Here is a 12,289-nt window from a genome sequence, read left to right as displayed (position 1 = left end):
CATAACATCAGCTTCTTCCCCCTTGGCCCAACCAACATCCACAAGTCTCCGTCTGCAGCGGAGTGGTCCTGCCCTGAGTGGTCTGTTCACAGCTCTGACCCAAGCAGCTCGCAGAAACATCTGCACTGAACCTGGAGTGAGTTAGTTTTGCACGTTGTAAGATGACAACCTTCGCTTGCACACGCTTCATCGTGCGAAGGCTGCTTTCACACACACACAGCCTAGAAAACACTACTATTAAAAAAGTAAAGTCTAAGTTCTTCTAATACTGCAGTTGCTGGGCACTCATTCACTAGGAGTAGTTTCCACTAGCAAATGTATTTTTCAGCCCTGAGCACAAGTCCTCTCCTTTCAAAACAAACACACACTCCTCTGCCTCAAAAAAAACAACCCCAAACCCTCAAACCTAAGCCAAACTAAACCACAGTTTTCTGGTTTTTGGACACATAATGACTTTGGAAATTTAAACACACAAACAGACAAGCAAAAAAACCCACCCAAGTCACCCTCCCAGCTCCTTCAACTTGGACATGGTGAAATAATACATATAACCATTGAAGTCCATTTATCATCTGCCTCCAGATTACATACTTTTCCTTTTTTTCCCAGAATTCCATACTTTGTTAATAGTCTCTTTCTTCAATGACCTTATTCCTGTTTTCTGACTACTGCTACCCATGCCACCCCGTTGCTGACTTGGTGCTTTTATCATTTTTCCAATGTATTTCAAATAACTAAAGCCTTTTAGTAAAACTTTCCTGTTGTGTGGTTACTAATGCAAACATTCCTGGTTTTTTTTTTGTTTTTTTTTTTTTTTCTGGCTTACAAGCATTCACTATAACACTAATAGGACAAATATCCATGTCTTTCCATACTTGACATAACTCCATCCCAGTGATCTGACAGCAAGAGAAATACTTCTGCTGTATACAAAAATACGGTTAAATGTTATTTTTCTTCAGTGTTGTAACACAGTCCTGTGAAGCTGGAAGAGCAGGAAGGCTATATAAACATTTCCATTCTCTCTGCTATGTGGAACGTAAATAATACAGTCTTATTGACCCTACCCCTTTGGACAGCCAGTTCACGACAGAACAGTCAACGTGACTGTTCCTTTTGTCCTTTTAAGAATGGCAACCGCCTCCTCATGGGTCACCCCTTCTAAACTCTGCCCATTCACAGCAATGATTTGATCCCCCCTCTTCAGGCGTCCATCTTCTGCTGCTGCACCCTGAAACGACACAACATGTAACTGCAGACGTAGGCATTTCTTTTCCTCCCCTGCCACACTGCCATTATGGTCGGAACGAGATGGATTCAGAGCACAAAATCCCTTAAAAGTTTTTTTGATTTTCAATGATTCAACTACAGTCAACTGTAGTACAGCTGGTGCTGCAGTATGCCCTGCCCTGTCTAAGATTCACAACATCTAGAAATCGGATCTACAGGATTTTTGTATTCCCTTAATCCTGTTCGTCTAGTTAGTATAACATTTAAGCTCTACTATCATAGAAGTAAGATTTTCGAGAACTTGAAGAAGTTTTCAGCAACTGGTATAAGAAATTCAGCAAACAAAACCCCGCTCTGTACTTTGATCTACTATAAAAGTTTGGGATTCTTGATTCCAGTTTGACTCAGGGCTGTTTCCCAGGGCAGTCCAACCTATCAAATCCAAGTCAGTACCTGAACTTCTCCAAAGGTCTAGGCTGAGTTCAATTATTCTATCACATTCTAACTTTTAGACTCTTGGTCAAAATAAAAAATCCAGTCCCTTCTACTACCTGAAGAAAAGATACTCTAAACGTAAGGCAAGGGGACTGTTTTTTGTAAGTATGTGGAAAATTTCAGTTTTGAGAGTCGAAGAAGTCTCTGCCACATGCAGAGTCACACGCACTTGGAAATTCTGAATCTTGCCAAGACTATAGCCTTCAAATGCTGCAAGCACATTTTGACCAGCACTTGCACTAAGGAAGAAAAGCTGTGAGAAACTGTAACAATCCTTTGGCTTCAAACTCAGGCCATGATTTAGGATAGTAGCTGCTGTGAACTAACTCATAAACGGATTGACTGAACAAATTTACACTTACCTTTGCAAACACGGTCTTCACATAAATGGGTAAGTCTCCATGGGGACTGCCATAACCACCCACGATACTAAAGCCTAGGCCATCTGGTCCTCTATCCAGAGTAATGGTCTTGTACTGAGGAGGTCTAAGGAACAGAAAAAGAGTATTGTGATGTTATCTGAACTTATGATTTAACCTGTAGAATATTCAACATAAAACGTTTTTCCTTTCAAGCCAAGCAATGCATTTCCCTTTCCACTATAACTACAAATGCTTTTCTTATGATGAACTGGCTATTTTAGTTCATGCAAAACACTGTAACTGTGTAATGTCTTCATTACTCCTTAAAGGTAGTAAGAGGTTCAAACACCTCTTCCACCTAGCTCAGGGCATAGTAACAGCTGCAATGTCCCACTAACAGTGCTTACCAGAGAAGCAGAAAAAAAATACCAGTACCTTGAATCTCTGTAACAAACATCTACTTTAAAAATCCTGTAACCTACTACACCTCCTAAAAAAGGTCTAAAATTAGCCCCAGTAGTTTATGTTGTAAAGTTTAACTGCTTCTCTCCTCCTCTAATATATGACTGTGTATTCGCACGTATGCTTTTATACAGACCATTTATAGGTATAGATCCCCACATCCATTATGACTATAAGAAATTCTGAAGTTCTATCTTTCAAAGTAGATCTGTGTGGCTAAAGAAATCCCATGCTCTCTTTTCTTGTTCCTAGAAGAAAAACGCCTCAGATTTATGACTGAGTTTGAGGCGAAACTTGTTTACACAGCTGTACCTTGCAGCATACCAGAAGCAGTACACCTTGTATACCAGAAAAGTTCAATGCTCCTGATGGCCCAGTGCTAGAAACGTTATGGAAACACAGGTACCACTGTGGAAAGGGCCTTCCTATTTAAGCTTGAGGAAAAAAAAAAAAAAAAAAGGTGTGTATTAACTAGTCCCAGCTACCAAGGCTTAGTGAAAGAAAGGAGGCTATACTTACAGAGAGCAACTCAAATCACATCATAACTCTACAGAGGGGCAAAACAGAGCAGCGCAGCAAATCACATCATGAAAAATGCAGAAGAGAACCTATGGCCTACAGGTCCCGTGTGTAACGGGGAGTTATATGTGTAAGTCATCATTAAATTAAACAATTCATCCATTATTTGCTAGCATTTTTAAATTTTTTAGGTAGAGATCCGCCCAAAATAACAGGATACAGAGGTTGTATGTTCTATAGTTACTGACCCTAAATCATCCTGAAAAATGCTGGTTGAAGTTAGTCCAGTAAATGAAAGATTGGACGTAGGTGGATCCTGCTGCTGACCAGTTATGACACTTACTTCTCCTCCAGCTACAACCTAGGAACAGAGTTCATAAACCAGTACAATGAGAATGCTGACACTTAAATAATTAATTGCAGCAGCTGGCAAAACAGTATTCACAAAATATTCCAAATGTCACTGAAGATTTTTTACCTGCAATTCAATAGTGCCTGAAGCATTTTTTAAGAGACTAACAGCTTGGGAGTGAGTCATGCCCTCAGTAGATGTTCCACAGATGCTAACGATCCTGTCCCCGACCTGCAGAAGAAGATGTAGAAAATCTAACTACCAATAAATTTAGTTACATAGATTTCTTTGTCATTTTCTTTCAACAGTAGATCTGTGTATTTGCATTTAGCTAGATTTTATCAGTGATACAGGGCAGGAAGAAAGAAATTAGCAACTGTTCACAGTACGTTTTCCCTCAAAGCCATATCATCTTAGAACTACATAATGACCCAATACAAGGGTAGAAAATTCAACATCGCAATTAGCAAATCACACTGGTTTAGTGTATTCAGTGTGAAAAACTAATGGTGCTTTACAGAATCGATACAATACTCCAGAAATACACAGCATTTAAAACAAGAGGTGCATTTTGCACGTCACCTGAAGACAGACTGAAGTAGTAAATTATCAGATTATACATTTGAATTCACCCTGAAATAACACTGTCCGTTTTCCAAGGAGCATGAGTCAAATTCAGCCACCTCTGGTACAGACTGGATACAGCATATACGTAAGTGCTGTATCAGGTAAGACCTCCCACTCCAACTCAGAGCCTATAAAGTACTATCTCTATCCTGAGATAGGTAAACACAGAAAACACGAGAGAGAAAGCAGACTGCACACACACAGTTGCAGGAATGACGACCACGCTCATCAGTGAAGCTCACTTAAGGAATCCGTCATTCCGAATCACTTTCTCTACTTTAATTGTCACAAGCTGACTACCTATACGATCCAAGATTGCTTTAGGACTTCCTTCCCAAAGTCAGTATCTTTCAGCAATTACCTTTTACCGTGCTAACAGTCTGAGTTACTGTTTCATCAACCCAAACAGCAAAAATTCTTGTCACAGCCAGAAGCACTTATGACTGTATCATTAAACTGCTAATTTATTGCCTGCCTAGAGTAATTACTGTGCATTACCCATGCAATCTTTACAACCTTCTTAACAATTAACTTACTCTGAGTTTCTGAGTCTGAGCTGCAACTCCATTTGGATGCATCATGGCAATAAATATAGGGACATCTCCAAGAGGACTTCCTACACCTCCAGCAATGCTCACTCCTAGTGAATCTGCAGGGCCCTGTTATTATCATGAAAAAAAGATTAGATTTTTCTGAAAAGAAAAACACATACAGAGAATTGTAGGCTTATCTTAAAAAAAAAATCACAAAAGCCCCTATCTTATGAAAATCAGAACTCCTATGTCTCAAGCCATTTTTTAAGCTAATACACTTTGCATGATTTCAAGAAAACACAATATATGATTCTTCCTTCATATTCACCTTCAGGTGACAATTTGTTGCCTTAGTTGCATGTTTTACCTTAGCCAAACTAAATACTTAACAGAACTCAGCATCAGACCCTTAACGTCAGCATAGAAAGTTTGAGCTAGGAAAACTGGACAGATGGGATTGCTCGTCCTTAATATTGACTGTATCAATGTCCTGTTACAAATCTTCCAAAGACTAGAATCAATCTTAATGCTCCCCCTAGTGCCCTACTGTTGAAGAAGAAAACTAGCTGTCCCCTACTGTACAACACCCTACTACCTGACTGCAAAAACTGCTATTGTAAACTAGTATTTGCAGATTCTACTGTAAAAAGAGAATGGGTACATACAACGCATGTAATCGAGTGAACTAGATGCCAGGAAAAGTCAAATAAATATAAATATTTTGGACAATCAGAAGCACTCTGTGACTCAGAATTCATGCTCCTGTAAATAAGGAAGTCGACTGAATTTCACAGTTGAAAACCTGAGAGCTGTCATATAAGAGCCTGCTCATTAAAAATACGTGTGAAGAAAAATATTACATACCAAATAAAGGGGTTGCAACTTTAGTACAGTTCCCCTGACTTCACTAAAGCAGAGCCTGGATTTAACTCAGTATGATAACAGTAAAACTAGGTCTCATTATCTCTTACTAATCCTTCCTTGCTTCGCTTTTAAAACAGGTCACATAGTGTGATAGCACAAATCGCACTGATTTTACATAAAATATAGGCAGTGGAAATCATACAGTCTTGACCTGAAAAGACAAGCAAATTAATTAGCTATTGCCACACCAATTCTTCACTCAGAATGATTAACAGGGCCAGACTCTTTCCCTTCTGTAAATACACCACCTACAAAACTTGTTCCTGACATATACCACTCCATGCTGTAACTTACCTTTTTTATTTCAACGGTTCTTAGTCCCTGTATTTCAGAGGCTGCTGTCAAATGAATTAGGAAAAAGGTTAAACTAGCATTTTTAGGAAACTTATCCATTAAAGCTATCCAAACTACTATGATGATTCTAGCTTTTTGCTGGTTTACTACAGACATATGTTTTAAGCAGATTTTGAAAGTGGCTGTCATTACATTAATAGGATTGAAACACTTATAGAATGGGTGAAAATGTCATTCATTCTCTCAATTTAAGTAACTTTTGGAATAAGACTGCTAAGCATGCTCAACTAGAATAGAAAAAACTATCATTTGCTAGCAGTATTTTGATCAGAAGTAACTTTGTTCTAAATTTGAGCATGAGACAGCTATTCCACATCTATTTTAATTTAACTATACACTATGTGAATTTCTATGAATGAGACAGCTTGACTGAAGATGTATTTAGATTAAATAGAAAATTACATCTCAACTTAGATTCTCAATATTTAAACTGCTGGTATAACAAGATGCTAGTTTCCTTTACAAAAGCTATTCAAAGATATATATATATATATATAATGTTCTGTACAATAACGACCCCTGTAGCGTTTTAATGACTAAGGAATCATTTTCAGGCCTCCAGCACATAATGACAACATTTGAGAGAAAGTGAAAGATCTCAGCTACCCATTCACAATGTATAAAATTCTGAAAGCACCAAAGAAACCTTACCGGTATTCTTCTTTGGACCGCTTTCAAAGACCTCAGGTGCACTGGACGCAGAAACTGGGAAACTGAACGACGAGAGACTGCCACTTCCTTCACTGACCTAAATACAGTGTTAGACTGGGATTAGAGAGCAGCTTCAGATACCCAACTGATAAAAGTAAAACTGTAACCCACTGTATTCAGTGGATTTTGCTGTATTTTACTTTTTCTGTGCCCAGTTAAAGACGACACAGTGAACCTCCACATATTTCTTGGTCACTCTACAGGGCTCCTTGTTTGAAACACCACTAGACCAACAGAGATTGCATGACTACAACCCCAGGCAACGCTTTGAAGCGCTGCTTCTGAGGGCCAGACTGGGTCCTTATATCTGCACCTTCCACTACTCAAGGAGATCTTCTGGTGCAGCAGTCAGCCACGACTATCAAGGTAGGGACAGAATACAAAAGATGGGTCTTTATACATCCTCATGTGTACTCTCACATTCACCCACTCCAACAGCTAAAACTAAGATCAGGCTCTCCACTCAGTTTCACTTGGACAATTTTCAGAAAGATTTTCACTAGACCCGCAGGGCAATGTGAAGGAACAACATGGCTCCCAGTTTGCTGACTGTGTAATTACAGACTACTCGAAACATTCAACATTGTGGGCTTCTTGACAACTTCGATTAGGACCGCCCAGAGCCTGCATGTTTTCATCCTCTTTTACGTTACTTGTTTTGAAGAGAGACCAGCATTTCAGTCTTATCCAGCCTTAACCTGCTCACTTGAAACTGTTTCATTATGATTTAAAACTATTTATCTTCAGTACTTGATGATCTGCATACTCAGTTTATAACCAGAGAAAGTGCTAAGGTAACTTGCAAGCTCTCCGAAACATAGCTTCTACTGTAGAGACTCACGATGTGAGCTGCTACCACATGAAGGATACATTCAAATGCAGAAACTTCAGTCAGTTTGTAACACTCCACCATTAGACCAACAATATAATAAATTAACTTGAGAAAAGCCTGATGGAAAGAGTGCAGGTATCATGCTTCTGATGACCAAGACTATGGTAAGAATATGCAAGGAGTGGAGACATTCACTAAGCGTATTGAAACAATACTCTGTTGCATGCCAAGCACACCTAAAGCAACAAAGAACTTTAAAGTCCGCTCCAACTTCTTCTGGGACTGATCAGAATCAGAGGACTCTGCTTCCCAGGTTGGAGTAATGAAAACCAGATTAGGCAACATAGTAAAGCCATTTCTGGAAGATGTTTTGGGCTGGATCATGTCTTTAACAGATAGAATATGCTAAGGTGAATATATAAAACGGTTACCAAAAAGCTGCAAAGTAGATAAAAACTACTTTTCTTCATCTTGGATCAGGTATGTGGAAAATCACTGTCATCACAAAACCAATTCTTTTTATTCGCTTTCACTATTTAACCACATTTTATTTCTTCCAAACTAAACAGTTTTACAGTTACATACCTGGCTGCTCTGGGATGTTCTCCTCTCGGAGTGGAATGGACCAGCTTTTATTCTTCCAACCTCTAGTCTTACCGTACCTAACGAACACTAAAGAACCAGTCACGTAACACATCTCTTCCATCTACAACATTAAAGCCTATGGCAATATTTAAGTCACTTATGAGATGGTGGAACAGGAAAAAAACACAGACAGAGCGGAAAATAACATGGCAGGAACAGAGCCACAGAAACTAAGTACACCGTGATATTCGTGATATTCACTAGTGAGCAGGGTACTTTTTAGACTAGCCAGTATTACAATACAGATGTGAAAATTACCCAAGAAGGCTAATTCTGTTACTTTTCGCTCAACAGCCAGTAGTTTTGGCTTCTCAGTTGTAACATCAACATATATTTTCAAGACAGCATTTTTTCAAGGAATAGTGAAACTGTCTGTTTTCATCATAAGCACTAAAAATAGTAAAACACCTCAAAGTATTAATCAGTATTTCTGTTGATATGACTCAGAACATCATATTTAAACTGGCAGTTTAGTCATCTCTCTCCCACTCTTGAAATTATCCGTTACTCTGAATTAAAACCAACGTAACTAAAGAAATCCTGGGCAGGCGGTTTTCCAAACATCCACCTGTAGTTCGAGTGGCCTTTCTACATCTGACTCCCAACAGGAAGCTGGATGATATGGACTGTTGGCACATTTGAAAACCCTTCACTACTCTTTAAGCTTTTAATTACAAGTATCCAAATATCTGCATAAAACGCATGTCTCGGAAGAAAATTCACCCTGCAAGCAAGTATCTCGAAACCAAGATATTATGTTGATTTTGGAAACAGATAGGTAATGTTATTATCACAAACAACACTTAGAAAATTGGACTTCAAAATAATACAAGTACTGTCAAAAGAAGACCGCCTATCTGCAATATATTCAAGTATAGAAATTTCAAAGTTATGTCTATTTTGCTTTTCCTTCTTTCTTCCACTGAGAAGTTGTTAGTATGAACTCCTGTATCTAAAAAACTTAATATTACGTAAGTTTATCTTTATTTATCATGCTTCAGCTGTATTACCCTAAGAAAGGATCATGTATTTGTCAGAAAACTGACAGTAAGAAATAGACCACCATATCAAAACCAACAACAGGACATACCCATTCAAATACGGTTTCCACATCTCATATCCTGGTTGCTAGTCTCTTAGAGGTGACACTAAAGAGATTTATTACTAAATTGCTTTTTAGCTTTTAAATAATGTTGACTTCTCTATGTCCTGGGAAAGACTTGATGAAAGCTCAGGCAAAAGCATTCTCTCCTGCTTGTATGAACTGACTCCTATTAAACCATACAGACAACTCTTATCCAAAATGGAAAACTGAGGAAGTAATCTATGTACCTAAAATTACCACATCCTCACATAAAACGCAAACCCACAAATGAGACTTTAAAGCTATAAAGTGTGAAAGTGGGAGGTAATACTTTCCAACTGAACTTGTGAATAAATCAATTTACATTTAGCTTTATTACAGCTTTCTCCCTCTTCCTGAAATCTCCCGTTTGATAAATCCGTGAGTCAAATAAGTGGAAAAAATGATCAGCTTTTCACATGTTTTAGGGATAATTAAAAAGAAACACTGCAAGAACAGGCAGAATTCTCAGCCCGACGACACATTCTAGTGGTCTCATGCTACTTAAAATTCGATTTTCCAAATATTGTAAATAATTTTCTAGCAAAATACATTTCAGGCAGTTCAAGATCTTACTCTCACAAATGAAAATAGAACCGATACTTGAACTAAAAATGGTGACTGTCCACATGTGAGTGATCGTGCTTTAATCCATTTATACTGCATGAACCAAACAGAATCATTAACAATAATGTATCTGAGGTATTTTAAAAGCCTCATTTCTCAGGGCTAGGACAATTAATTACAAGTACTACTGAGTGGGATGAAATATTTAAAACATGAATATACAAATGATAAGTGGGAACTAAGAATCTTTAATTAGATATTCCGAAATGCTTGCCAAAATGAAAGAAACTTTCCACATAAAATGGCATTTTAATTTAGAGCAGACATAGAAGTGCAGCATATGAAGAAGAAATGTACCCTCCTTAGATAAAATGAAGTATCAGGTAAGAATGGAAAAGTACTATTACGCCAGAAGAGGACATTAACGAGTTCACTGCCAGAACACAGACCCAGTTCTGGCATTTTCACTTACAGGCACATGTTGAAAATATAGAAAAAGCACTCCTACCTCCCCTTTCTAACTCCCTTCCCTTGCCAGATAAAAAAAAAAAGGCAAAAAAAGAGAAAAAAAAAAAGAAGCTTAAGGAACTAATCAAGACCTGGAAAAAATATACCTTTGAATGTGAGTGCAAAGAACTACGATCATGTGTCTATGTATCCAAGAGTCAGCCATGAGTAGTGGCTGTTAAATTTTTTCCAGTGGAACAGTTTTCCATTGGAAAATGCTGACTCAATGGAATCCTTACCATGCAGCAGTAATGTCTCAAAACCCTGGGTGGAAAACAGACAAGCCAGCTGACCAGCTGGACTTCCTGCCAGACCACAGGAAATGTTGCATATCTGACTTCATTCTGACTTGGAAATAGGGGGAGGACATCAGAAGCACAAAATTTATGAGAACAGAAATTCTGGTTCCAAACACTGCAGATAGGAGTTTAGTTGAGTTATCTTTGTGAGAAAACAATTTCTTATACTAGATGCCTTGGTCACTGGAAAATGCCTTACAGTATTTAACGGATGTAAGGTGACGCTAGACATTCACATGCATCTCTTTTTTTTTTTTTTTTTTTTTTCTGTGTAAGTAATCATTTTTTGGCACAACTACTCAGATGAACTCTCTATCATCTAAAGTCAGCTCTGTGTAGCTTTCTAAAAATATGAGACGGTTAATCAGTTGAGAAAATACAGTGTTAAGTTTTAGGTTGTTCTAGGTAAGGGTGTTCTGTTGCCCTATAAACATTTGGCACTCTTCACCACCACTACTCCCATTTTGATCAAGAAAAGTATAAAAATCTGAATATACTCTAGACTTCAGGAAGCTTAAATTTGGATCCACAGCTCATTCTCAGTCTCATCTCAATAACAGTCTGAACTCACTCTGAATAGAACAAAAGCCTTCAGAAAACGTGGATCTCAATTCTCCACTTTTACCCGCCTTCTGTTTTCTCAGTACCTTTAGCAAAGCTGCAACAGCCTCCTGGTTAGCATTTCGAACATCTTCTCCATTCACTGCCAATATCTGGTCTCCTTGCATCAATCTCCCATCCATATCTGCTATTCCTCCTTTGACGATGTCTGACACAAACACACCCGTGTCATTTCTGCGAACACACACGTGGATTTTGCATTACAGTATTGTTTGAGGGTCATTTTTATGGTTTGCTGTTGGCAACACGATAAACATTGTCTCATTTTTCTGTTGAGTAATGTTGGGCTAGTTCCTCCAGGAACCGCCAATTAGTTTAGGCACAAGAATGACATGTAGGCCTTCAAGCTCACAGGATCTGAGCACCAGACGCCAAGAGAAATAGGAGCATGCCCAACAAGTCCCAGACATTGACTCTCCAGGTACCTTCATACCTTTTCCCAACAATACTCAGGCCAAGGCCTTTGCCAGGCTTCTTTTGGAGCTCTATATTGAGTACATCATACATGTCTTCCTCCTTGTACTGGGCCTCATCTCTATACACAGTCAGACGGACTTTTTGGGGAGTCTGTCGGAGAACATTTATCGCTTCATCATGTGTGGCATTCCTGAGATCAATTCCATTCACCTGCAATAAAAGCATACAATGATGACGTGTGCAGGACTTTCCAACAGATAAACAGGAGATGCCTAGCTATCAAATGACAATAAAAGTGACCAAGGAAACCACCACACCTCTAATATCTGATCCCCAGCCCACAGTCTCCCATCTTTAGATGCTGCTCCTTCTTCATAGACTTCATGGATAATGATTGCTCCCTGTGGACAAAAAAAAAAAAAAAAATTTCCATGTTGAAAGAACATGCCCATACTTTGAACCAAGACAAACTCAAAATTCCTACTATAATTCATCAGTAATAAGCAAAATAGTCAGATGTATGATGAACAAATTACCAAAATATTTAAGAAGTTCACTTATATTTTCAATTTAAAAGTGCTTTTTTTTTATTTTTCTTCCCCCCGCCCCCAACTGGTATCTTTGGTGTCATTCTATAAATGCTACAGAAACAAACAAAGGAAAAAATTTCTTCTATCATACATTTTAATGTCATTATTGTTATTTCACT

The 12,289-nt window shown here is 38.3% G+C and overlaps 1 protein-coding gene across 4 annotated transcripts in view; it reads right to left on the bottom strand.

Annotated features, from left to right (window-relative positions):
* Window positions 1-1,084: 1,084 nt before the first annotated feature.
* The window catches only part of MPDZ (multiple PDZ domain crumbs cell polarity complex component), an 87,776-nt gene continuing 76,571 nt past the window's right edge, over window positions 1,085-12,289 (bottom strand). For 3 of the 4 annotated variants that reach the window (XM_086628719.1, XM_086628720.1, XM_086628722.1), the window contains 11 exons: window positions 11,898-11,981; window positions 11,597-11,790; window positions 11,190-11,337; window positions 7,987-8,073; window positions 6,510-6,606; window positions 5,799-5,842; window positions 4,584-4,706; window positions 3,547-3,651; window positions 3,317-3,429; window positions 2,088-2,211; window positions 1,085-1,231 (listed from right to left, as the gene is read on the bottom strand). In XM_086628719.1, coding sequence (XP_086484845.1) covers window positions 1,085-1,231; window positions 2,088-2,211; window positions 3,317-3,429; window positions 3,547-3,651; window positions 4,584-4,706; window positions 5,799-5,842; window positions 6,510-6,606; window positions 7,987-8,073; window positions 11,190-11,337; window positions 11,597-11,790; window positions 11,898-11,981 — 1,266 coding nt within the window. The remainder of the gene's footprint in view (window positions 1,232-2,087; window positions 2,212-3,316; window positions 3,430-3,546; window positions 3,652-4,583; window positions 4,707-5,798; window positions 5,843-6,509; window positions 6,607-7,986; window positions 8,074-11,189; window positions 11,338-11,596; window positions 11,791-11,897; window positions 11,982-12,289) is intronic. The other variant, XM_086628721.1, reaches the window with a different exon arrangement.

The sequence above is a fragment of the Tauraco erythrolophus genome, chromosome Z (genome assembly GCF_009769465.1).
Source record: "Tauraco erythrolophus isolate bTauEry1 chromosome Z, bTauEry1.pri, whole genome shotgun sequence".
NCBI lineage: Eukaryota > Metazoa > Chordata > Aves > Musophagiformes > Musophagidae > Tauraco > Tauraco erythrolophus.
The sequence above is the reverse complement of the archived record's forward strand: the minus strand, read 5'-3'. Positions and strand labels throughout refer to the sequence as shown.